This window comes from Populus euphratica, unplaced genomic scaffold (assembly GCF_000495115.2).
Source record: "Populus euphratica unplaced genomic scaffold, PopEup_1.0 scaffold427.1, whole genome shotgun sequence".
Classification (NCBI taxonomy): Eukaryota; Viridiplantae; Streptophyta; class Magnoliopsida; order Malpighiales; family Salicaceae; genus Populus; species Populus euphratica.
Genome location: NW_011500079.1, coordinates 360,570 through 387,223, shown reverse-complemented (window position 1 = coordinate 387,223; position 26,654 = coordinate 360,570). Strand labels below are relative to the sequence as shown.

General features: G+C 31.5%; 2 protein-coding genes across 2 annotated transcripts; one reads left to right on the top strand and one right to left on the bottom strand.

Annotated features, from left to right (window-relative positions):
• Positions 1 to 10,503: 10,503 nt before the first annotated feature.
• LOC105108757 (14 kDa proline-rich protein DC2.15-like) lies at positions 10,504 to 11,232 on the top strand. Its single transcript, XM_011003196.1, has one exon. It carries the CDS (start codon positions 10,585 to 10,587, stop codon positions 10,981 to 10,983), a length of 399 nt encoding a protein of 132 aa, XP_011001498.1. The 5' UTR covers positions 10,504 to 10,584; the 3' UTR covers positions 10,984 to 11,232.
• A 4,730-nt stretch (positions 11,233 to 15,962) lies between these two features.
• Positions 15,963 to 23,555, bottom strand: LOC105108756 (chaperone protein dnaJ 13-like). Its single transcript, XM_011003195.1, has 13 exons — positions 23,145 to 23,555; positions 22,605 to 22,891; positions 22,008 to 22,205; positions 21,803 to 21,917; positions 21,354 to 21,440; positions 20,740 to 20,828; positions 19,913 to 19,997; positions 19,247 to 19,300; positions 18,410 to 18,490; positions 17,874 to 17,951; positions 17,112 to 17,351; positions 16,251 to 16,358; positions 15,963 to 16,167 (listed from the first exon to the last, which is right to left on the bottom strand). Exons 1-13 carry the CDS (start codon positions 23,286 to 23,288, stop codon positions 16,111 to 16,113), a joined length of 1,623 nt encoding a protein of 540 aa, XP_011001497.1. The 5' UTR covers positions 23,289 to 23,555; the 3' UTR covers positions 15,963 to 16,110.
• Positions 23,556 to 26,654: the final 3,099 nt, after the last annotated feature.

Sequence of the window (26,654 nt, the reverse complement as noted above, 5' to 3'; positions counted from 1 at the left end):
ACTCCATGCTTTTTATGGAGTCATGTTATTCAAGCTTTTGGTAGGATATCTATTTGATAAGTAGATAACATAATCTACAACTTCATTCCAAAACTCTTTAGATTTTTTTTTTATATATAGTTTTGAGCATATTTTTTTGTCATGTTGAGGATACTTCCATTCTTTCTCTCCATAACACCATTTTATTGTGGGGGATCTAAAAATAGTTAAGAGTATTTTTATACTGATCTTCATAAAACTCATTAAAATCATTAGAATAAAAATTCACCCCTTATTTGTCCTAAGTGATTTTATAAAATAATTACTTTGTTTTTCAACTAATGCTTTAAACTTCTTAAAATAGCTAAATACATTAGATTTTTCTCTTAATAAGTATACCCAAGTTTTTCTACTATAATCATTAATAAAAAATAAAAAATACAGATTTTTACCTAAAAAACATAGTTTAACAGGACCACAATGTATTTCTTGTAGGGGTTGTCTTGTTTTAAATAAAGACTCATTCAGAAAGCTTTTGCAAAATTTCTTACCTACTAAACATTCTTCACACAATTCATTTGGATATATAATGGATGATAAACCCTTTAATATCTCTATTTGTGCCATCACCTTTAAGTTATCAAAGTTTATATGTCTAAGTCTTATCCTTTAAACATGCATTTAGGCATTTAGACATATTTGTCTCTGTGTTTAGTAACATTTTATTTTTTATTATGACTACCTTTGCAATCATAACACTTTTAGTGTTAAATAATGTCAAAATATGATATTTTATTTTAATATCTTACCCCTTCTCCAACAATCATCTTAAGCTCAATATATTGCTTTTTACTATTGATACATAATAAATATCACCAATAAAGTAATGATCTTTATTTTTTATTTAATTAAAATTATACCTTTTTCTTTGATGGAAACCTTTGAAGGATTTGAAAATGTAACATTACTTCTAATTGCTTTATCAAGTTCTATGAACTTGTCTTTGCCTCTTCACATGTGGTTGTTGGCACCATTATATAGATATCACATGTTTCTTTTATCTTGTATTATCTCATTATGCACTAGTAGTAGGGTGGCTTCCTTCCTTCTTCTATAACAAGATCTGCATTCTGCTCAATCCTCTTGCTTGAACTTCAACAATCCCTAGCACAATGACCCTTATATATATAACGTTTAACTTTTGATTTGTCGAAGCTTAATCTTGGATTGCCACTGTTAGGGTAACCGGTCGACCTCTTTGCTTTATATGGCTGACTGATTGACCTATTGAGACTGTCTCAGCCTCTTCTTTTAAATTTATCTTTTGCTCCTCTTTCTCTACTTTGCCCATGTCATTTATCCTTTTGGGAATATCTAGAATCAGCTTTCTTTAAAAAAAATATGTTTTTGCACCTACATCCTTTAGAATTTTATTGAATATTTTCTCATGGGCTTGTGATTTTCCCATGAGACCTTGTATTAAAAGAACATCCATATTTTATGACTTCTCTATCGCCACCACCATATAATATAACTTCTTTTACTGTGGCTGTATGATCTTATTTACCACACATGTCTCTTTCATCTTCTTTCCATATCTCGTTATTTGATTGTAGAAGACTAGTATCTTGCAAAATATTCTGAAATATTTTTTGATTCAAGCATATGTAACTTTTTAAAGTCATCACATAGCTTTTATAGATGTACCTTTTTTCACATTATCAGTTTCTTGGTTTGATTCTTGTAAAACTCCATATGCTTGCTTGGCGGTAGTTGTATTTGCCATTATCTCAAATGTGACATCATCCAAACATTGCTGGATGATTGCTAGTGCTTGTTGATATTTTCTTTGTGCCTTTTGCATAAGCTGCTTTTGAATTGAAGTCAACGGTGCTCTATCTATAGGCTCCTTAAAGCCCTTTTCAACTATTTTCTATACATCTTAGGAACCTTGTTAAACTTTTACTCGAATACATCAAGTTTTATAGTTGTCTTTTGTCAACCTAGAACATTAAAGTGAGAAGTTTGGATTAACCATGTCAAATAATCAAACCTAAAATTTGATACCACTTGTTAAAAGAATGATATGTATGGTAGAAGATAAAAAAAAATAGTAATGCAAGGTTAAGAACTCAAGAATAAGAAGAACATTGAGAGAAATGTATAATTTTATTAAATATTTCTCTTTAAGTTCTCTTAGCTACTCTTTCTCTTTTGTGCTTATCAATAATGTTAAATTACAAGTTTTGTTTTTTATATATGCATAAAGCCCTAAACAATTAAGGAATTATATAAACTAATATAAAAAAAATTCTAATCCGAATAAGAATTGTATCTTGCTGACTAAACCGGTAGATCATTTCTGAATTTTTCAAAATCCAAAATTTAGTTGTTTTCAAGACCATCACTTGTAAAATCTTTTAATTTTATTAAAACGACGCCAAATATTCTAAGCAAACATTAAATTATGATGTGTGAAAATAGGACCAGGACCACCAAAATAGTTATTATTTAAACACTAACAAGACACCATGGCTTTTGACTACCATAATAGGCAAAAACCATTTACTACTCACTGTAAGATTATGCTGCTAATTAATTTGCCAATTAAGTTATCTGAATGATGGCCAAGAAAATAATGCCAAAAGTACGGTTAAAGTCAAAACACTCAAATAACCCATAATAGTAAGCAATGCCATTTACTATTTTGTAAGAACCAGTCAAAGAACCATTTCAACCCAATAGCTTAACTATTAGGTAAGATCCCAGGATATGATTTATATTATTCTCTAACATAACCCCTCAAGTGAAAGCTCTTTGAACTTGAAACTTGTACAGGTTCATATTACCTTGTGCTTAATTTTTATCAAATAAATGAGAATTGTGAGATTTGAACCCGTGACCGCTTGATCATCAAGGCTCTGATGCTATGTCAAAGAATTATCTCAACCCAATAACTTAAGCTGTTAGGTGAGGTCTCAAGATATTATATTATTCTCTAACACACCCTCTTAAATAAAAGCCTTTTGGGCTTGAAACTTGCACAGACTCACATTATCTTGTGCTCATGTCAAAGAACCATCTCAACCTAATAGCTTAAACTATTATATAATGTCCTAGGATATGATTTATATTATTCTTTAATATAATCATACCAACTAATTTCCAACCATTCACACGTCTCCATTAATAGGGAAATAAATTTCTTTAGCATAACATAACACAGTAAAATCAGCAAAAGGAAAACCCACGCTAACTGGGTTGTAATTCTTTTTTGTTTTTGGTAACACATTTTGCAGTTAGATGTATATATAGAAACATTCTAGGAGTCACTACTGCAAGTTGTGTTCACAGGGCATGAGTAGACAGCTTTTTATAAGGAAAATAGTTTTAGAAGCCTGAAGTTGATCATAGAGAAAAGGAAAAAAAATAGAGCACCTTGAATTTGGAGTAAATAGGCTACCAATATATGCGTGCATGCAGGCATAAATAATTGCTCCTGTTCCACTTACTCTCCACCGGGAACCCAACTCTAGATTATTTCATAACCCAAAAGTGGACTACTATGCCTTTATTAGTACTCACTCAATTAGTGAAGGTTAGAATCTCTATAAGAATATTGAACCATGAACACAAACACTTTAAAGGGCATGCAAGCTATTTTCGATTTCGTTATACAAAATACATTGTTTGGCATTTGTATGTATTGTTATTCATACCTAAAATAGGATTACCCATGAAGGGTTTGTAGATTCTGCAGTTAGAACCTGAGGTAAAACTCTGCATGCACGATCCACATGCAACACTGAAAATCATATAACAGCTTTAGATTAAAAAAATGTTCCCTAAAAAAGGATAGATATAGTAATTAACACAGAGGAAAGATTTCTAGTTAAATTGATGTAGTGTTCCCTATTCCAACCTAAGTGTTTTTTTTTTCCTTACGAGTTATCACTTGACTTTTATTCCATAAACATGGCTAGTTTATTTTTCAATTGATTCATTCTTTGGTTGAAAAATGATCCTCTTTATTATTTAGAGCTCATGCAAATGTATTTATCTATTTATTTTCAACTTTCCCTCCTCCTTCCTAAGTTGGTTGAAAGCACATTCTTGCGGAAGTTGTATGATCTATCTAATAATGAAGCAGTACCGGGCAGCATTCGTCTAGTTCCAACTAGCTTGGACACAAATTTCTCTTGTTGAAGCACAACAATATCCCATACATTACGATGCAATATCAAAAGAGATAAATCTGCTAATGACATTGGTCACTAACTCGAGAGGACAATTGGTTTGATTGTTGCTTGATTTAGGATTCATCCAACTGTCAGAACCCTTCAAGAATTTTTAATTTGGCTTTTCGAAACTGACAGATAGCTAGCCAAGGGGACTCAAAACTGCTCATAAAGGCAATCAATGATGGTAGAGTTCATGCAATAGTACCATGGTAAGCATATCTCTTCTGTTTTCTGTCGCATTTTTTTACTTTTCTTTCTCTTTCTCTATGCTATCCTTGAATTTTGTAGTTTTTTTTAATTTCTTTAAGAGATTAAATTTTTCCTAATTGTTAATTATAGTCTCTCGAGCAAAGAGAGAAAAAACCAAAAAAGATTGCGCAAAATCGAGTCCTGGTCAAATGATAAATCTTTTTTTTGTACCTCAAGCATCTTGCAACGAGCCTGTTGAAACAAGCAATCTACGCCAATCATGAACAGAGCAAATATAAAATGACCAAATAAAATATATTCAAGGGAAAAAAATGCAAAGAAAAAAAAAAGGTGCGTCGTCCGAACCCTAATGTGTCTGCTGTTATAGGGGTAGAATAGGGAATCACCTAGGTGCTTTAGTTTTTCTTAATAATCAATAATTTATTGATGACAAGAAAATCATAGAAAAGACGGTGGAGATATCGCATATATTGTTTTGTCAATTGACTTTCTGATTAAATGGGTATGTTTGGATTCTTGTCTAGAGTCAGGACAAGGTCTGGAAGGTTAGTTAGGTTAATCCAGTTTTTTATTTCTTCAATTGGATTATTTTTTATACTTTATAATGAATTTCTTTTAAATATTTATTTAAATGATATGTTAAAAAATCCAGTTAGCCATAATTTCTGAATAATATTAGATTTTTTTATAATATATTAAAAATAATTTTATGAGAATAAATTATCTATATTGTTATTTTTTTATTATGAATTTTTTATGTAACTTTTTAAATAATTATTTTTTATATAATCACGTAAAAATTATAAAGGCATGTTTTTTTTAATTAATTGAAGCTTTCTTTTCATAGTATGATATTTTTTTTATTTAGAATTATACTTCTAATAAAAAAGAAAGAAATACATGGAATGAGAGTTTTGATTAAAGGAATATATATATATATATATATATATATATATATAAAGTAATTTATCTTAATTATCTAATTATCTTAAGTTTTTATTCAAAAACTTATGTTGATAATAAAAATGATTGTTTTTCAAAATAAAAAAATAAATGCAAGAATAAGAAATGGATATTTTGACTAAAATATTCTTTTTTTCTTTATAATCATTAGATTTCTTTAAAATATTTATTTTAATTGCATAAAATTCAATAAATCTTTTTTAAAAAAAAACCCTCAGAGTAGCTGCGAGCTGTGTATTTAAAACCCTCAGAGTAGCTGCGAGCTGTGTGTAGGTTTTAATTGAGAATGATAAGAGGTTTAACCTATTAATTAGTATAAATATAGGGTAATGTACAATAATTAATATAGAGATTACAACATAAGAATAATAAACCTTTTCTAAATATATACAAGCCTCTACTATAGTATGCCTTCTTAAACAAAGAGTGAAGATTCTACCTAAAGTTTGAACCAAAGAATAGTAAAAGAGGAAGTGAAGAGAGGTTTTGTGAGAACATCTGCAAGCTAATCCTTAGAAGAAATAAAACGAATCTGAATATCCATTTAAAATAATAATCAGGAGACCGTTGAAAAAGACAATCAAAATAAAATCTATTGTTTAGGATAAGATCAGACATTCAATTGATATGATAAACTAAGGTTTCAAAAGCGTAATTTCAAAATCTTAATAGTGCTTTACATTATCCTAAAAATGTAAGACTAGTTCCTACAATATGTCTATAACGATGTTAAACTGTTCCATTTTATTCATAAGTATGAGGAAAAATCAAACATTAATGAATACCAATAATATGAAAGAAAGTGGATAACTTGTGGTATTCACCACTCTAATTAGTTTGAATAGATTTAAGTTTTAGTGAAAATTGACACTCAATGAGAGTTTGAAAAACAGAGAAAACATAAGACTTCACAACAAAAGCATAATACCATATATATTTTGTATATGTATAAAAAATAACAAAATAGTAAAAACTATCAGATAAAAAAATAGGAGTAGGACCCCAAACATCACTAAAAATTAATTCAAGTGGATTAGAAGTTTTGTGACCTGTAGGTCCTAAAGATGGACACAATAATTTTTCTAATGGACAAGCTTGACGTTGAAAATTGAGATGTTTAGAGCTACAAGCAATCTTATTTTTTTAGACTAATAAATTAAAAATATGGGAAGTAGGATGACTCAATTGATGATGCCTAGATCAACAAAAGTAGATACGCAAGGAAACCGATAAGCTTGAGGAATTGACATAGAAAAAGACTCGAACAAAACATAGAGACCATCTTTACTCTAACTAGAAAGGAGCAGTGCCTTGCTATTGAGATCCTTGATATAAAACAAAAATAGGTGAAATTAAAAATAAATATTATTATCAAGATAAAATTTATGAACAAAAAGCAAAGGTTTTTTAATATATAAGACATGAAAAAAATTAGACAAAGTGAAGGTACGATGTAGTGTATATAACTTAGTATGACCGATTTTAGATATGGAAAATCTCTTACCATCACCATTATGCAAGTGATCATTACCGAGATATAATTCAAACTTCGTCAGATTTGCAACATCAAATGTGACATATTGATTAGCACCAGTGTCAGGAAATCAATTGATATAACATATTGAAGAAATATTTCTTAGCACAAGATTTGCACTATACTATTGTTTATGAAGACTTGACATAACTGGCACCAAACATTAGACCACATTGAAAAGCCATGATGCCTCATGTTTTGCTGCTAATTTCCTTACCTCCAATCATTGTTGAAAGACCTATTGAAGCTGTGAAAATCAACCGAGAAACAAACCTATGTCCTTTATTGTTGCCAGTAATGGGACACCACCCTCATTGAAAGCATCCCTTGTCTTTATCAAAAGAACCAAAAGGCTGACGTTAGGGAACAAGAGTTGAGGGGAGTTGGTTTGGTGTGGACAGTAAAGGAATATTGATGACAACAGCACCTATGGATTGAAGGGAGGTCTTATAAAGAAACTCATGAGTTAGGAAGTGACTATGAAGATTTGCATATGAAAAAGGTTATGCCTTAGTCACGAGGCTTGTTATCTATTCTTTGAACTCACCCCAAAGACTATGAAACATATACAAACTAAACTCTTGTAATGAAACTAACTGGACAACAGCAACTAATTCATTAAATAATGCATTTGCGTTGTGTATAAACATAATGACCAAATCATTACCTTGTCAAATATCTTGAATCATGAAGTTACATAATATGAGCATTAGATGAAGAAGCAAGAGTTGGCTCAAAAGTATGCCAAACAGAGTTTGAGATTTGACAATTAGCAATAAGATGAAGAACATCCATTGAAAGAGAAGAAAGTAATGTACTTAGAATAAAGTGGTCTTGTTGTTTCAGATGAAGAAAAGAATGATTAACCTGAAGAGAAATGTCATTAGTAGCAACCATATGAGGAGAAGGACATGACAAGGAGCAATCAACAAAAAAAAAAAAAACAGCTTGTCCAAGGAGATATAACTTCATCTACATTTGTCAATATAAATAATTTATATTTATAAGTTTCAAAGAAATAACTTGATAAGTATTGAAAAGTGGAATAATAGCATCCACAAAAGCAAGATGCACAACAATAGAGAAAGTTTGAAAATTTAAAACATTCATGGTGGCAAGATTTCAGCCAATAGCAACAAGTTTTGTAGAGGCATGACATGAGCAAGAAAGGCCTTCAAAACAAATTAGGAGGATGAAGTTTGCATCGGTGGCAAAAAATAAAAGTTCATTATAGGAAAGAAAAAGGAATTTTAAAGTATCAAGATTTTGATACCAAGTTGAGAATAATAACAAGCTTAACCTATTAGTTATCCATATATATATATATATATATATATATATAACAATGTACAGTAGTTAATATAGAAATTACAATATAAAAATAATAAACCTTTCCTAAATATAAAATATATACTATCCTATACTGTAAGAGACTGGACTTCCAAAGACGGTAACCTTTTTAACCTTTAAGCTTCTTCTCTAATAACCAAATACCGCAAAATGAACGAAATCTAGGGGTTTCTCAATGTTGTAGATCGAATCACGAAAGACATGTTCTGGTACCTTTGTATTAATCTTCTGCAGCCGATGTCAGGAATCAATCTAAGAAGTTAGAATTATTGTCCTTCGGAGGCCATCAACTTGCTGCTGCTACACATGACAAATTGCTGTCGACTTCTCTGTCTAAGACAATTCATGGTCACTCTACATTAAATTGGATCAAATCAACTCCTTTACTTCCAATCTAAGGTGATCTGAGCCCCTTCATCGATCCCACAATCCGATACTAGTTATATAGCTAGATGAAAACCGCTTGCTATGATGTAATTGGCTGAGAAGTCTCAAATTAATGACTTTAATGAATTAGAGGAATAAATTTGATCCAATTCAAAATAGAGTTTGATTAAATAAAATGTGCAAAATAGAGGGACCATGCATGATTTTTATCCCACAGGAAAGCGCCGATGTAAACTTGCAATACACACACACACACACCAGCTTCGAATTTCTAAACATGCATCATATGACGCATTCATCTTCACAAGAACAAAACAACAGCAATCGGAATCAAATACTGATCTGTGATTTATGATTAAAGCAATAATTAAAATCAAATAATGTAATGGTTCCAAGATTGGATGTGCTGACTTGGTTAAACAATAGTAATTAATGAACAAATCAGCTGCTATTGGAGCTAAAGCTGGCTCCACAGTGTGAATGGAGAGAAAATTAACAAATCATGACAACGGTTTCATTTGGTATGTATTCTGCTGATAGCTTGCATAATTCCATCAAGAACCGCAGTGGAGCCCATGTTGTTGGTTTTAGGGTTGCCCGTGACACTCACGTCGACCAAGTAAACTTCACAAGATCGAATAAGCCAACATGGAAGCGTATTCGTTACTAAACTGTGGTGCATATTCAACAATAATTAACAGGCCAAAAACAACATACCTCTTTGTTTTACACTGAAGTTGTTAAAAAATCCTTAAAAAATTATATCCTCGCCATTTGCTCTATTATTTAATGTCTTTGGTTGGTCTGTTATTTATAGTTAAAAAATAATATAAATTATATTTTAAAATTTTACTTAATAATTTAAAGTTTTGGGTTAATTTAATTCTTCAATATGGTATATATACTTGATAACCAAGTGATCAAATATTTAAATTTTATCATCATTATTCATTTGATAAAAATCAAACATAAGATAATATGAATGTATTTAAATTTTAAACTCATAATTTAAAATTTAAAATTAAATTAATTCTTTAATATTTACTTCGTTATGTCTTGATCTTCTACACTTCTGTAATTTTGAAATTGTATGCATGATTTGGCTGGAATGGACGTTTAATTTCCGGGAAAATTAAGATGGAAACGATTTAGCAAAGCTAATTATTCATGGACGCATATGTGCATCAAGTTCATTAAGAGTAAAGGATTAAATTGTACAGTTAACAGCCAAGATGAATATTGAAGGGTGACAGTCGGGTACAATTAAAAAAAAAAAAAACCAGCTCGACCTCAGCAGTAGGATCTGGCCTGTACTTTAGAAGGGAGCTGAAAGACATATGGATTACCATTCATGAAAAGGAAGGTAGAAGAAAAGGCAGTCTTTACATTACTGGTTACTGGTTATGTGTTGTCTCAGCAAGTTCTTTCCTCCATCATAGCCGGTATGCATGCATGCGCACATTTAACAATCAGTTTTACATAGAAGAACATGTGGTCAAGTCAAGGTGGATTCTCAAATTTGTTTCCTCGTGAGACGTTCAAGCAACCATAACATCTTGATTCTGGGGACGCCCAGGATAACTGGAACTAGTACGGTACAGGGTTAAAATCTTATTGCTGACTAGACAGATACCATGGTAATGATGCTAGGACCAAGGAACATGGCAATTTGCCAAATAACCCCTACCACACAAGCATCCAAACGTTTGCCAAATATTGCTGCCAGCTATAAATTCCAAGAGTACACGTGGCTAAACGAACTTATTCTATTAATTATTTTCCCTCAATTCTGATTAGCCGACTGGATCTAGCTCCTTGAACGCTATAAAAACCCATCCCTTACAGCATCTCTCCATCACCGAAACAGCTCTCTTCTATAGTTTCAACTACTATAATTCACTAGAAATACTGCTCTTTTCTATGGCTTCCAAAAGCACGACATCACTTGCTCTCTTTCTTGCAGTCAACCTTCTCTTCTTCTCCCTAGTCACCGCCAAGAGTAGCAGTTGCCCCCCTCCTCCTAAACCCAAACCAACACCAACACCAAGCCCTTCCGGTGGAAAGTGCCCAAAGGATGCACTTAAATTAGGTGTATGTGCTGGTTTGCTCGGTTCATTGCTTAATGTCACCGTTGGCACTCCCCCAGTACAACCTTGCTGTAGTGTCATTCAAGGCCTTCTTGATCTCGAGGCTGCTGTTTGCCTTTGCACTGCCATCAAAGCTAACATCTTGGGCATCAACCTTAATATCCCAGTATCTCTAAGCTTGCTTCTCAATGTCTGTGGAAAGAAGGTCCCCAAGGGTTTCCAGTGCCCCTAAAAGTATTTTTATTCCATCATGCATGGTTTGCTTAGTGTGTGATTTTTCATGGTGTGAAGTACTTTGATTTTCTATTAAGAATCGTGTGATGTAAGTGTAACAGCTACTTGCTTTGCTTTGTTTCAGTGCTTGTCTGTTTACCGCCAATAAGTGTAGCTTCCCTTGATAATGTCTACTCCAGTTTTTTTTTTTTTTTTATGGAATGAATGCCGCGGTTGAATTTGATTAAGATGTAATTCCAGTTATAAATCCTTCTTTTTGTTTCTTTTTAGTTACAATTATTTGAAGTAAACTTGCAATTCTTGCCTATGATTCTGCATATGACAAATTGTTGCATACTTGAACTCCCCACCAGTCAGTATTATCCAAGAAAGAAATAGAAAACGAGTGTTCTTGAGTCCCTTTTTAGTACTCTTACCATCCGAAGAAAATTTACGAGAACTCAAATTCATCTTAGAGAAAACTGGATGAAAAGAATGCATTAAGAAAGAATAAATCTAAATGGTGTCTATTTCTTATCCAATATATTCGAAGTATACAACAAATCTAATGCTTGTGATTTAATCAAAAGTATTCATCTATTATATAACTTGGAACGCCATAGGTTCACCCCTTACTCGTATCATTGTACCATAACCAAAAGAGGAGAGCATGAAGTGTTTAACTGTTTGTACGCACTGTTCAGCGTTTTCATAGAGATGCACGGGGGTGTTGATTTACAAAAAGACTTTTTTGCTTAAAGAACGTTTTTAATGACATTACAACAGAAGTTCAGGCCTGTTTGAGCAAAAAAATATTTCCAAGTTGTAGGGTTTGGCTTTAATTTGCTTTTAATTTTACACATATATTGCTGTCTTACTCATAAGACCTTGATTCACCCATCAATAATAATTATATTTCAGGCAACGCAGAATTGCAGGCACTTAAGAGAAATTTATAGTACAATGGAATCAATGATCAGGGTTCACAAAGAGAGCAAGGAAATGAATAAAATTGCCTTTGCAAACTGAGTTCACGATCCACATATAACATCACATCAAAAGGTTACCTTTCTAGTTGGAGGATCGTTTGTAGATCTATTGTTGATGATTAGTTGTTTCAATAAATATGACAGCATCTGTTTCCATATTCCCTGCTGCATTAAGCCATGGAATTCGAAACACCTTTTCTAGGGAGTAGGAAAAATATAGCCACTACAAATCATAAAAAGCCTCCTCCAAAACTACCTTTAAAAGGGAATCCGAAAGAAAGTTCACTGCTAACTATAGTAAGGCTGCTGAGCAGTGTGCTCAGGGAATTCTTTTGTTGCTCCTTTTGGGACTCTTGGTGTTTTCTAGTTACAACCTCATTTCTAGCCGGTGTTTAATCTTGAATCGATGGCGGTATCAACGATATTTCTACAACAGAAATCAGAGCTCAAGGCGCGGATTTCAACATTGAAATCCACGATGAGGTTACAGTTAATCCGGGTTTACCCTCTGAAAGGGGGATAGGAATTACAATGGCATGTAATAATTATATCAGGCTTGAGTTTTTGGCAGATGGCATGGTTGGGAAAACATCACATGCTCAGTACTGCTCGTTGGACAAGTACATGTCTTTTCTTTTTTTTAAGGTTATGGTACTGCAGTTGCAGGGTTTATTTTATAAAATAATGTTCTAATAATTATGCCAAATTTATCTGGGAATTTCTCTGCACACTATGAAAGCATCCCTTGCAACTAGAGACGATAATGTTTAATTCTACTTCTCCGAAGTATTGTCATTAATTAACTTGATGTATGCCTTCAATGCCAAGAACACAAATTTCAATGTCATGTGATAGATTTTTTCTTTTCATTTCAGGAGTAACCGTATCCATCTTATAAGTGCTTGATCTAAGCTTTGGAATGACACAACATTTTAATTTATTTTTGGAATGATTCAACCACTTTCTCCATATTTTGGAGCACAAAGAATGTTTCTAAACTCCAAGTTGCTTGAAACTGAAACACGATTTCTGTTGGGTTCACCCAAAATAATCGACAACCTTTTTTTCAGAACTTGTGTTAGAGACACCCTTGCCACTATTCACTATTATTATTATTATTATTATTGCCACTATTCACTATTATTATTATTATTATTATTATTATTATTATTGTCCCACTAATTAATCTAAACTTCTTACGGAACCGAGCCATGCTGATCAGTTATAAGTCTATCAGAAAAGTTCGGATAACACTCGTTATTGATGGAATCATCAATGACGTAGATTTCCTTGAAAAATTCTGAAAGTTCAAAAACAATTATAGATTTTATCACTAATAATATATAAATTATCAACGGTTTTTTTTGCCGGTGATATAATATATTTATTAGTAGAATTATTGACAGAATAATATGAATAATTTTTTTGTTTCACACACCTTTTTCATTTATAAATTCATTGGTATTTATATTATAAACATAGTAACTGATAAAATAAAAAAACATAGACAAGATTTGTTACCAACAATAATTATCCATAATTTTATTAATTAATATTTTTTATTAGTGTCTAAATAATCATAAATGAATGAATCATATACTAAAATAAGGATAAAGAAGCAACTTTATATTAAATGAAAACCATGAAGCACTATAGTTTCTCTGCTTCGAAATCCATGTGAGGCCCCAAACAAACGTAGCCTTGTTATCCTGTGATTGAAATCATTAGACTAAATGGTATAAAACGTTCTCATTACAACCCATTCAAACCACAAGATTTTCCTCAATCCTCTATTAAGGCACTTAAATAATTGAAGTAGGACTGATTTTCTCGATTTTCTTTCGAGGCCAAAACTTTGCATCTAATGTGATAGTACTTAATCCTAATTTTATTTTTCTTTTGAAGTTTGTGTCTCACTCATGGATACCTCCATAAGCCAAGCCAGGTTGTTGTGTTAAGTGCACCCTAGGGTTGATAAAGAAATTTAGCAGCATAATATGATAAATATGATAGAAAACACAATCGGACATTGTTAGCATAGTTTGCATGTGTTAATCAGCAGCTTTAGCATGTGAAGATTAATTAGTTGAATCGATCAATAAATAGTTAGAAGATTAGTTCATTGTATAAATAATAATTAATGGGAATTATAGAATCCGAGCAATAAGATTGATCCTTTTTGGTAGTTAAAGTTGATGGTTCTATCTCTATCTCTATCTATCTCTCAATTTCTTCTGCTTTTCCATTCATTTTTTTCTAAACTCACTATTTGTTAAGAAAGATTCTCAAGAATGGGTATCAGATCAGCTTTCCAAGGTAAAAGAAAGGCTGCTAGTGTTTAAAAAACAATCAATAATAGTGGAAACAATAAAATAAAGGCTTTAGAAAGGCATGGAAAGAAGATATATGAACAAATTAACTTCAAGTTGGAGACCATATTGGCTGCATGAAAGACATTGGCAATCTTAGCGTATATGTTTTGAAGTTAATTAATTATTCGTGTGTGATATTAACTTTGATATTAATTTTGTTTATGTAAATATATTTAATTTTTAATAAAGATTTTTTTTAATATCCATCAAATATTTATTTAATTAATCTAGAGTTAAAGTAAAGTTATTGAGACAAAAATATTTTATAAAAAAATTATAAAATTAATATAAAATTAATATAAATATATAATTTTTATTGCATTAAAGTATTGTTTATAAATGTACTTGATCAATGTTAAGTTAAGATTGTATATTAATTAGAGTTATTAAAATTAATATATATTAATTTCTTTTCTTTATGAAAGAAAGAAGTTGTTGTTATGAGTTAAGGTATGAAGGATACTTAAAACTAATATGTAGATGCTTATTAAATGAAATGTACACTAAATTGATCTATATAAAAATTTTATATAGAAAAGTTATGTGTATTTATTAAAGGTTTATGTAACAGTTGTATAAGTAATTTTTAAATTTGAGATTACTAAATTATCTTATATAAAAAATATTATATTTTAATTCTGCTATAAATTATTCTAATTAAGAGTAACAAATAAGTAAATATTAGATATAAAATAAATTATATTAAAGTATTTAAATAATAAAAAACAGGGCAGAACATTGTTGACATTTATTCCTCAAAAAATATCATTATTGATGTTAACTAATAAGCAAAGTTTTATTTTGGTATTTTTTATCATTACTCTTGCTTGAGAGAGTAAATTTAGTCTTGGAAAGTTTTGTTAATTTAAGTTGAATTTGACTTTTGATTGATTTTTAAGTTGTTTAAGATCATAAATGATTTTTTTAAGGTATCTAGAATGTTTTTTAATATGATTTTAAATAAAAATTGATTTGAAAATTAAATTTTTTAGAATAAAATATAACAACGTCTAAGTAATGGCAAGCAATGTATCACACTTTTTAATGACATGCAGGCCAGGTCTTTTTTTTATTAGACTAGGTGCACGGGCTAAAATGTACCTAACCTATTTTGATTTCTTTTTTCCTTTCTGAAATCATAGTTTTTTTAATTATATTATCGAGAGCTTTTTTTAACTATCATTCATTATGTTTTATTTTAAAAAAAATAAGATTTAATCACTATTTTTTTTTATTAAATATTGTTCAATCTTTTGTATTTGTAGATTGTCTATAGCTTTAGCACTCTTTTTTTATAACCCTCCATGATGGTTTTCTTTTCTACAATTTTATTCAGTAGCTTTCAATTTTATTGTTGTATAGTTACATTAAAAAAATCCAAAAAAATAAATTATTAAACTCATCTAAATTAATCTAAGTCAATCAAAAATATCATCATCTCAACATGTAAAAGAAAGCTTAAAACAACACAATCTTGAATCTTGAAATTATTTTTTCTCAATCAGGTTTAAACTAGATAAATCAAATTAGATTTTAAATAAATGATATCAGGTGTCCAATCCACTTCAATTTAAAACCCAAGTCAGTAAAGGCCTAGTTAAAATCTCTTAAAACTTAAAACTTGATGTTTAGTTATCATTAACAACCTTTTTTAACGATTATGAAAGCTTTTAATCCTTCATTTGTTTTATTAAATGGACGCTTTAAATGTAAGTTCAAAAGGCATGTGAAGAAGCAAAATTGTGAGAAATAGCTGGTTCTAGATTACACCGCTGTGAGAGGCATTCAGACTCCATGGGATTCTTGGGGTATCAACAACGCTGCATGATCATCAACCTCCACCTGTTAAAAAGAAAATTGTCAAGTTAAAAGGGTAGCATTCGTCAAGGGACCTTCATCATAACAGCAAAATAGAATTGCAGTACCTCAAATCTTTTGCCACCGTAAGTGAATTCCACATGCAACAGCTTAGGTTCACCAGGGCAAGGATCACAGAAGCCCATGATTCCTGACTTCCTTACACCTTCATGAAGCTGCACCAGCATTTTCGACACCAGAATAAGCACAAATGGAAAAAAAACATGGAATAAGGAATACAAGTGCCATGAACGCTAAGTAAGTTAAAACCTCTGACAAAAAAGTCTACTATCAAAAGCAACCAGAAAGCATACAACAGGACTAGAGAATTTATCCGGTATATAACATCAATAAATTACTGAAGTTTTGAAAGAGAGAAGTTCCAACAGCCCCTCTAACCACCATGAGGAGCTGTAACAGGACGTCAATTATGACTCAAGGTATAATACTTTAGGCAAAGGCGTGACGGGCTGTAGATTCGTTTGGACAATTATGACTATGCAAAAGCAATTAATCAAACATGATAGATGGAAAACATGGTACCATCACACAAGGATGACCATTAAAACACTTCAGATGCACATCCACAGCATTATCCCCTCAATCACCTGAATGTAGAGATGAAAGCTGCGAACATCTCAAGACTGAATATCCTGCATTTACAGCATTATTTTATGCACATGTATTCTTCTTCAAGGTAGATTACAAAATCCAGCAAACGTGCACTCAAATAGCACATCAAGCAGTCAACCTCAAACTAAAACATTTAGCCACTACACTCATGTTTGAATTAAAATATAAAGTTTGTTGATCATGCAACTAGCTCTCTTAACACACACACACATACACGTGTGTTATTTTTTCACATCCATTGATAGAACCACATTTCAATGTATATTTGATAAGAACATGATTTAAAAGAAAAATACCTTCAGTTGGCCAGAATCGTTAATTAGGAAATTAAGAGGTATTGTAACATCAAAGACTTCTGAAGCTGATTCTTTGTTTACTTCTCTTGATTCATCTGCTTTCTTCAAAGCTTTACTGCTTCCATACACAGCTTTAGTAATTACAAGTTCATTTGTTTCTAAATGCCTACTTATTTTCCTATTGGCCACAATTTTTAATAATTGTTGTGCCTTTTCTGCTGCAGCTCTTGCCTCTTGAACCTAAACAATGATCCAGAAACAATCTTCAAAATCAATTAATGAAGCTAAATAATGAAGCATGTAGAAAACCATAAAAAAAAAAAAAAAACAAAGCATGAAAAGGTACCAACTTCTGTCCAAAATACATGTGACATTGCAGGAAGTACAGATGCTAAAAATGCTCTGTATTTGCAAATAAGGGGAAAATCCTTTTCATGTAAAGAAGAAATTTTACTAGTAGTAGCACAATTACAACAAGAAGGAAGCCTACTCAAGAGAGAATGACAACCAAGAGAAGAAAGCACTCTAATCCCATTGAATATCTTAAGAACCTCCTCTAAAGGTCCTTGCAGTAAAGTGACCAATAAAAATTAAGGAAATCATCTCCATTAAACTAATATAATTGTGACTCAAAAGCATGCAATCAAGGTTTGGGCATTTTTAAAATTGAATAATTATGATCGGGCATTGACATGTTATAGAGTTCCCATAACAAAAAGCAGGCATAAACCAAGCTTCCTTGGGCAACCTTGGCATCCATACCTGGGCAGAATTTCTCTCTTCATTCTCTAAAGTCTTTTGCTTTTCCCTTTGAAGGTAATAAGGTTTGACTACGAATTTCTGCCATCATAAGGATACATGGTTAAGCAGATAATAAACAGATGAGATTTCAGTAGTCAAAAAAAAAAAATTCTTTTGGCCATTGTGGTTGCACAATTTAATCAACTTATGAAGTGCAATCAGTTGTCACTCCAGCTCGAAAACCATTAAAAGTTTAGATTTGTGAAAGTAAGATTTATGTCAGATGTTTTACTATATACCAGAGTACAGTGAGCCCTTCCTGGTACAGGATTTAATCTAGGTTCTCTGGCCCTTTAGTCACCTGGCAGTCAGTTGATTGTATAATGTATAGCTTTATTGGACACTAAGAATAAAGACAATGTTTATGTTATTTCTGGTTGCCTTCTCATAATTTACAGCTGCTTCACCTTATCAACATGAAACTAAACCTAAAGAAGCATAGGGTGATTAATTGTTTAGCATGCAAGTGAAAACATAAGAGTGGCATCAGTAATAACCTTGAGTAAGAAGTAAAGAGATGTTGGGATTACAAATGCTCCAGTTGCAAACACTGGATTCAAATGCCTGGAAAGCAATATCTGCACAAGACAATCAGCAGCACGATGATAATAATAATAATAAAAGAAAAAAGAAAAAAGAAGCAGACAGGCAATAAACACAAAGCAATATCTGCACAAGACAATCAGCAGCACGATGATAATAATAATAAAAATAAAAAAAAAGAAGCAGACAGGCAATAAACACAGATGTACCAAGTTACCAATGGAATTAGTTCTGCTTGCTTTCTTGCAAGTAAATAGAACCAAGCTACGGTGACATATATTGTAACAGAGGTCTTCTCCATCCATTAGATACTTTTCATACTTTGCCAAAGTAATGCAAAACAGTGTGAAAAGAAACAATTTTTTTGTTGAGAAATATGAAACAGAGACTGATTTTATTTGCATGCTACCCATCTACTGATTAGAAATACATTTTGAAATTTTTGAGGCGTGTAAATTGTTTCTCACTGGAAATTGAATATGTAAAGAGATGTGATTTTCCATGTGTATTAAAAAACAATGAATACATTCATAATGTTATGTAAGGTCTGATCGATATATTTTGCCTATATTATAATGTTTTTACAACTATGTTAGGTTTAATTGATTTATTTTCCCTAATTAAAAGGAAGTAAAAATATCATTATACTTTTATCTTAATTTAACACATTTTCCATTATTCTATGAGTAGGAAAAATTAGCATTCACACTTGACACAAAAATTAGTAGAGTACAATGTCATCCAAACATGACCTGTCAAAATGAACAGCAGAAAGAATAAGTTTTGCTTACAGGAATAATCAACTTTTGTCCTCCTCGGTGCAATTCAAATTTCCAAAAGATTCCCTGCCAACAGAGAGGAAAAGAATCTAAGTAGGTGGTGCATTCATTGAGCATCTAAGAGAAGGTTATAAAATGAATGCCTTTGCCTTTTAAATTTACAGAAGAACATTTATATTGTTTTTCTTTTTTTCCCATTTTAACCTATCACTGTTTAAGCGAAAGGTCCCATGTGTCATTGCATCCATGCTAAATAAAATTGAAGAAATTAGTGCAAATGATTTATCCACACTCTGCTATTACAATGCCTTTTAGACATCAGTTCATGTAACATAATTTACATAAAAATTAATTAGCAGAAAAGTTGTGTCTTCTTTATTTTCTCCTAGTAGAATCCAAGAAAGCACAAAAAATAAAAATAAATAAGCCATGCTGCCAAGGTAACACGTGGAGGTTTGAGTTTTGAGAGCAGCTGCTCTGTGAGAGAATGTTGAGGTGCAAACTCTCCCTCATTGGACCCCACACTTGATGGCATAACTGGATGATATACTGGTATACATCTCCACAGAACTACTTCTATGGTTCATTCTGGTTTCGTAAGAACCAGAATGTTACATGCAAAATGGCAAAATAACATAAAAGAACAATACTTAAATTTGGTCTCTTGTTTTTGGATACCTGAATTCCAATTGTATACAGCATTCGAACTGTGCTGAAATTAGATAATTTCCTTCCCCCACCAACTTCAAACTCCAAATTGGTGCTGCAACAACAATTGATTCACTCTTATGCAAGGTATTTTATGAAGCATTTACACATAACATGAGAGAAAAATGAATATATTAAAAGCTATTGTCAACTTCTAGCTATCCGATGCCCTAGATTTCTCCTGATTGTCGAAATTAACTGTTTGCGTCACATATAAGTTGTGCACTTGTGCCTCAGAAGGCATCACTCCTGTTTTCTGACAGATAATAAATCTTTCAATAGTTTTATAGATGATGTTGTCACTCCATCAGTGCAAAAATTACTATGACTCAAATGTTTTGACTTTCTAATCTACAGCATCATTCATTTGTTATTAGTGATGCAAAAAACTCCTTAACATAAGTATAAAAGAATATGCACATCAGAAATGGTTGTTAATAAACTGTACTGAAGCGCTGAACTACAAGCGTTTCTCTCTCAATCTTTTTGCTTCTTGGTTAAGACCTCATGAGAGTGATAACTTCTATGATGGAACTTTCCTCTCTCATTCAAATGCATGCTCCCACTCAACATGTTTCATCTAAATGCTATGGACATAAGAAATTTCAAAGCATGGGTTCATATCTTTTATATATGGTCAAATTCATATTCTATATCTTGTAAAATTGAAAACTTTCCAGACACATATACCAGTACAAATGGGAATATGAAAAACTAGAAAATCTGAGGCGGATATCATATAAACAGTATTAGTTACAGCCAACGAATACTCCTTTATTAAGATTTTGAGCATATACCTTCCAAATCTGCCAGCAATACGACCATGAGATTTTGAAGAAAAGCGATGAGTATAATGAGCTGACGCAGCAAAAGAGCTTGTGCCAATCTGCAGTCAATAAGCAAATGCACAATACAAAACAAAAAAAAAAAAGAAAAAAAGGAAGAGATGAGCATGAGATTAGTGAGAGTTTCCAAAAATAGCAGTAGCAAGGTAATATGCATGGAATATGAAATAGCTAAAGATAGATAGATAGAAAATGAAACACGATAGAAAAGTAGATTTAAAAGAATGGAGATGGAACAAAAGCAAAGTTCATATCAAATCAGTTGGTCTTGGGCAACTCCAAGTTAGATAAACTTATAAATAGTTCATGTTCTCTCACAGTTGATTGAAACCAAACAATAAACTTGTGTGCAGAGAGCAAAGATTAAGCATTTGGCTAATCTATGTTGAGCAATAAACTAGACCCTTAAACAAATGATCAAAGCATGCAATTTCAGAACATCATGACAAAACCCTACTTAACTTGTAGTCACAAATATCATTTACTTTTTCTCACTCAACTATTTCCCAAGGTTTTGAGGACATTTTTGGCATTGATGTCTTGCTTGAAAAAGCAATTAGATGTACCTTCAGCTCTCCAGAAGCAGACATTTTTTTATACTTCTTTTGCCATCCAAGTGCTATAGATGACTCAGGACCTAATAAAAGCTGTATCTGAAAAGTAGAAAGTGCCAAACAAATTCAAAGATTTTAGAATAAGAATAGAAGTGAAATATACAAATTTAAATCTTTTATGTTATTTACTTTTTGACCCTACCCATAATTCCACTAAATCAAATTGTTAATTGATAGTTCAAGTCTCTTATTACACTAGAATGTATTTTATTTTTTTATTTGACTAAGTTAAACCCACTATCTGATAGAAAAAATTAGCTACTTTGAAAATCTTGGGATAAATTGCATCAGAGCCATTGACCAATTTGATTCAATGCTTGAAATGAACACCCAAATCATAGAATCACGATGATGGTGCAAAGTAGAAGAAAAGAAGATATAAATGAACAAAAGTAATTTACATTTGCATTTGCTGTTTCAGAGAGTTGGCGGGTCCAGGTATTGGAAAGATTAATTGAACCATCCCTCAGAGACTTTGCTATGGCAATTGTAGCCGTTGAGTGTAAAGATAGGTTGCTGCAAAGTCACAATTGAAAAAAAAAAAGATACAGAAAGGCCAGTAATTGTGCCAGGTAATCATGTAGGTTCCAAAATCAAATTCCCTACCGTGTTGTTTGCACACCAATAAGTGCTCGTAAACCAGCTGATGCTATGAATTCTATGGATGAAACCGGAGAAAGCTGGTGCCTGAGCACTGTAGAAGCAGCTCCACCACCAGAATTTTCATTAACTTCCAAATTTCCACCAATAGCAATAGCAGTGCGCTTAGATAATTGAGATTGAACTTCGCTAGACATAGCCATTCTGGAAGAGAGAATCCAAGGATCAGTCAACAAAGAAAGTAGGCACAAGATACAGCACTTGTCTGAACTGTGATAAAGTATTTAGAAACAAAATGAAATCGTAAAGTTCAAGAAACAGACAATTTAACAGTAATGAGCATACCTGTAGACCATCGTGATAATCATAATAAAATGAAAAATCATTTTGATAATAAAAGCAAAATACTGCCCATGCTTACTGGGTGGGCATGCATGTGAGAGAGCACAAAAACTTTTCCAACTCCGGTATCATATAAAGCCTTAAGCTTTTCAAATACATATGACATGCATCTAGAAGACCTAAGTTCCATGGAAAAATACGTTGAAAGTTTCTGGTAAGGTTATACAGAGATATAAAAGGTGGGATGGGGGTGATGTATACCCTCGCATAATGCCATCACCATCCAGAAACTGTGGCAAGGACAAATGGGTGAGTATTGTGCCAGAAGGCCGAAAATGAGCTGACATCTTCCCTTCTTCCTTCCTCTTTCTCAACCTTTCAAGTTCGGCCTTCAACTCTTCAACTTTATTCAGCTTCGGACCAAGCTCCAAACCAGAATTTATACCTTCCATGCCATATATGTCATATATTTGCCTTTTATACTCATCCGATAATATTTCATACGCTTGGCATATTCGTTGAAAGTTCTCAGTGGCTATTTGCTGCATCTGAAAACAAGCATTTTCAACCAACCCACACCAAAAAAAACAAAATCAAAGACCAAATTCCTTTCAAGTAAATCGCAACTTATTGTTCATTATTTTGGACAACCAACAGAATACAATTTTTAAAGAGTGATCCATATTGTCAGAGAATGTTCAAAAGTTTACACTGAATTAAGCTTGTTTAACAAGAAAAACAGTCGAATTAAGGAGTTTTCAGAGCTAGGGTAACTCCTTTAAAGCTAAAAAATTGAATTACATGAAAATCTTGGTACTTGTCAGGATGATAAACTTGGGCCCAATGTCGATAAGCCTTTCTGATATCTTCATCGGTGGCTTCCGGTGACACTTGGAGAAGTGCGTACAGTTCTCTCTTGGGTGGTCCGTCCTCTTCTCCATCCATTTATGTTCTTCTTCTCTTTTTCTTTCAATCGATTTAAAAACAAGCAAACAGAAGCGCAAACACACAGCTAGTTTTTGTGCCTTCCCTGTTTTTTAGAGCAGGCAGCAAGGGGGAGGGGAAGACTAGGCTGGGATTTTAGTTTTAGGGGTTTTGCTTTGTTTTGCTTGGGGGTTCAGTCAGTGACTCGGTCGGTTCATGGCCCTATTATTAGTGCCCACGGTTCCGGTTCTTCAGGACGAAACTAACGTCACAACCGAGTACATGGGTTTCTCCAATTACTAGCTGCCATTGTCTGAGGCTAGGGGAAGTTTCATTTCAGCTGCGTAGTCTTTTTACTTTGTCTTTGGGCTTTATAGATTTATCCAAGATTCGGTTTGACTTGATGTAGGGAATGCAGCCCAGCCCTCAAAACAATAACTAAGAATCTCGCAATTTGCCGTCCGGCATCAAAATATTTTTTTAAAAGTATTTTTTTTCTTTATTTAATTTAATTTAATTTCTTTTATTAAAAAAAACTGAAAAAGAATCATTCTCATCTGATTAAACATAAATAAAGAATGAGGGTTGTGGTTAAACAAATGCATTTTTTTCTCCTTGATTTAAATTACTCAAATAAGATGTGAATGTTTATTTTAATTGTGTTAAGGTTTTATATAAAAAACAATATTGCTTATAAAAAATATATTTTTTCATTTAAACAACTATTTTTAGAATTTTTTTAATTAACGTATAATCTTCACAAGTAATGAAGTCATAAAAATAACTTAAAAAGATTTTATGGTTTTCCACTACTAATAATAGATCGTAGAGTAATTGAAATTAAACATTTATCTCTCACCTCGATTGTTCCTAAACCAATAGTTCTATATTGAAATAGAATAGTTCTATATTGGAATAGGAAATCCCTACTACTTAAGTTGATGAATGTAGGAGGTGAGAATAAGGATAGAAAGAGAAAAATAAGATGAAGTTATAGAAAATGCATATATATATGGCTTGTGTATGGCTTGGTATGACTTGCCTCTATTTACATAGTGATTGAGTGTATTTATACAGCAAGTTTATCTCATTAAAAAGGAATATATTTATAGAAATTTAATTCATTAGATGTTGTGTTTGTCTTTTCATTGACTATATTGGTTGCAACATTTTCCTAAAAATATTGTTGTTTACTATATCATGCACATCATTAGTGAAAGTGTGAGTAATGAGCAACATTATTGATGGTGCATGCTTGAATAAAAAGTTTTTGTGTATGTAAAGAGAGTTTGTATGTCAATAATGAAATGAAAAATGTATAAAGATGTGTGTTGGTATGAAAAGAAAAAAATGAGAGAAAAAGAAAGAGAAAAAGTTATAGGAAAGGGGAGAATGTGTATGATAAAGGGAGAAAGTGCAAAAATAAAATAGAAGATATATATATATATATATATATATATATATATAAAGAGAAAAGAAGGTAGAGGAAGGTGCATGAGAGAGAGGAAAAAAGTGTGTGTGTGTTAGGGAGTAAAAGAGTGAAAAGAGAGGGAGTTAGTCATTTGAGCTAATCTAAATTACCAAACTACATGTGTTATATGAATGGTTGCGTTATCGTCTTTGGGTAATACATGTGACTCATAATGATAATTTTTAGTGGTCTTTTTATGGTATCTATGTATTCGTCTCATCGAGGTTTTTTTTTGTATTAGGGGTGTCAATATCGGAGCTTTGGTGTAACCTCAACAACTCATTCTTTCTTTCTTCTTTCGTGTTTTTTTCCTTTTCTTTCTTTTTCCTTGTCTTTTGTGTCACTTCATTTCTTTATTTTTTTTTCTCTTCTCCTCCTATCCTGCATAACACATACACAAAAATGCAATACAATTCCTAACTATTTGAGCTTATCCTAAACAAGTAGGACTCTTAGTCATTTGAGCTAGGTCTACATGGCTAGATTTCTCTCTCTCTCTCTTTTTCACTGTATATTTAACATGATATCATTTATCACATTAAAATTTCTCAAATAACCCAAAGCCTTTATAAATACAAGGTTTCACCAATTTTTGTTTTTTGGTATAACAAGTTGCACCTATGTTTTCTTCATTAATGAAATCTTACAAAAGCTTTTAAGCCTCTAATCATATTTCCATACATGAAATTCCTAGACGATGAAATTATGCATCACACACCTCTCAGGAGTTTTTTTAGGCACTTTTAAGAGAGAGAAAAATACTTAGTTTAAACTCATCTCATCATATGATATCTTTTGACATAAAAATTAATCATTTTAGTAGGTTAGGATCATCGTTAATGATAACTTTCTTTTTCTATGCCAAAATCCAGCGAGTTCATCTCTCTTCTCATACAAAAAAGAACTAAAAAATAAGGAAAAATAAATATATTATTAAAATTAAATTTTTAAAATTAAGGGACTAGTTACCTAAGAACCAAAAAAGATAAAGAACAAACATAAACTTATAAGATAAGTTTTAAAGCCGCCATCTATTTCACTTGTTTTTTTCACTTCAATCGTGTTTTTCAACTTAACCCTTCCTTAAAAAAAAAAAAAAAAACTACAATTGAGTGCTAATTTGAGCTTAAAAGAAATACAAAAGAAATAAATCATACAAAATAAAAGTTCAATGATCAAATTTTAAAAGAAATAAATAAGAAATAAATTATACAAAATAAAAGTTCAATGATCAAATTAAAAATTAAAAAAAATCATTACTTCATTCCACAGTGATCTATAAGATTGTAAGCAATAATCATGCTACAAATAAAAGAAAGAGCTCTTTTAGTATATGCAACTAGATTTGTTGTCCGTGCTAAGCAATAGCTTTTTTCAGTGTACAAAAAATGTTAGGTTAAAAAGAATCTAATTTCTAAGTCATCGGTCCAATTAATAATTTAAATAATATAAGATAAAATTACAACATCAATAAGAAATGAGAATCAATTTTGAAAAATAAAAAAAATGATAAGAATAAAATTAAAAACAAAATTGTAATTTCATGGATCATTCAAGGATTAAAAAATAAAAAAAATGAAATTAAAATATAATGATAGGCATATTATAAAAAAAATAACAAAAATAAAATAAAAGAAAGATTATCTTAAAAAAACAAGTAAAAATATACAAATCTTCTAAATTAGATTTAATCTCTAAAACTCATAACTTATAAAATTTTAAATTTAAATTTAATTAATAAGTTTTATTCTTCACCAATATAATTTTAAAAGCTAAAATTAATAAAAAAATATCAATAAAAAAAACAACCTTTAAAAGACCACTATAAGCAAAACTAACCAGAGAAAGAATCACATCACTTTTGTATTGTATACGTATTCCCATGTCAGGTAGCTATACCTATATAGCAGATACCT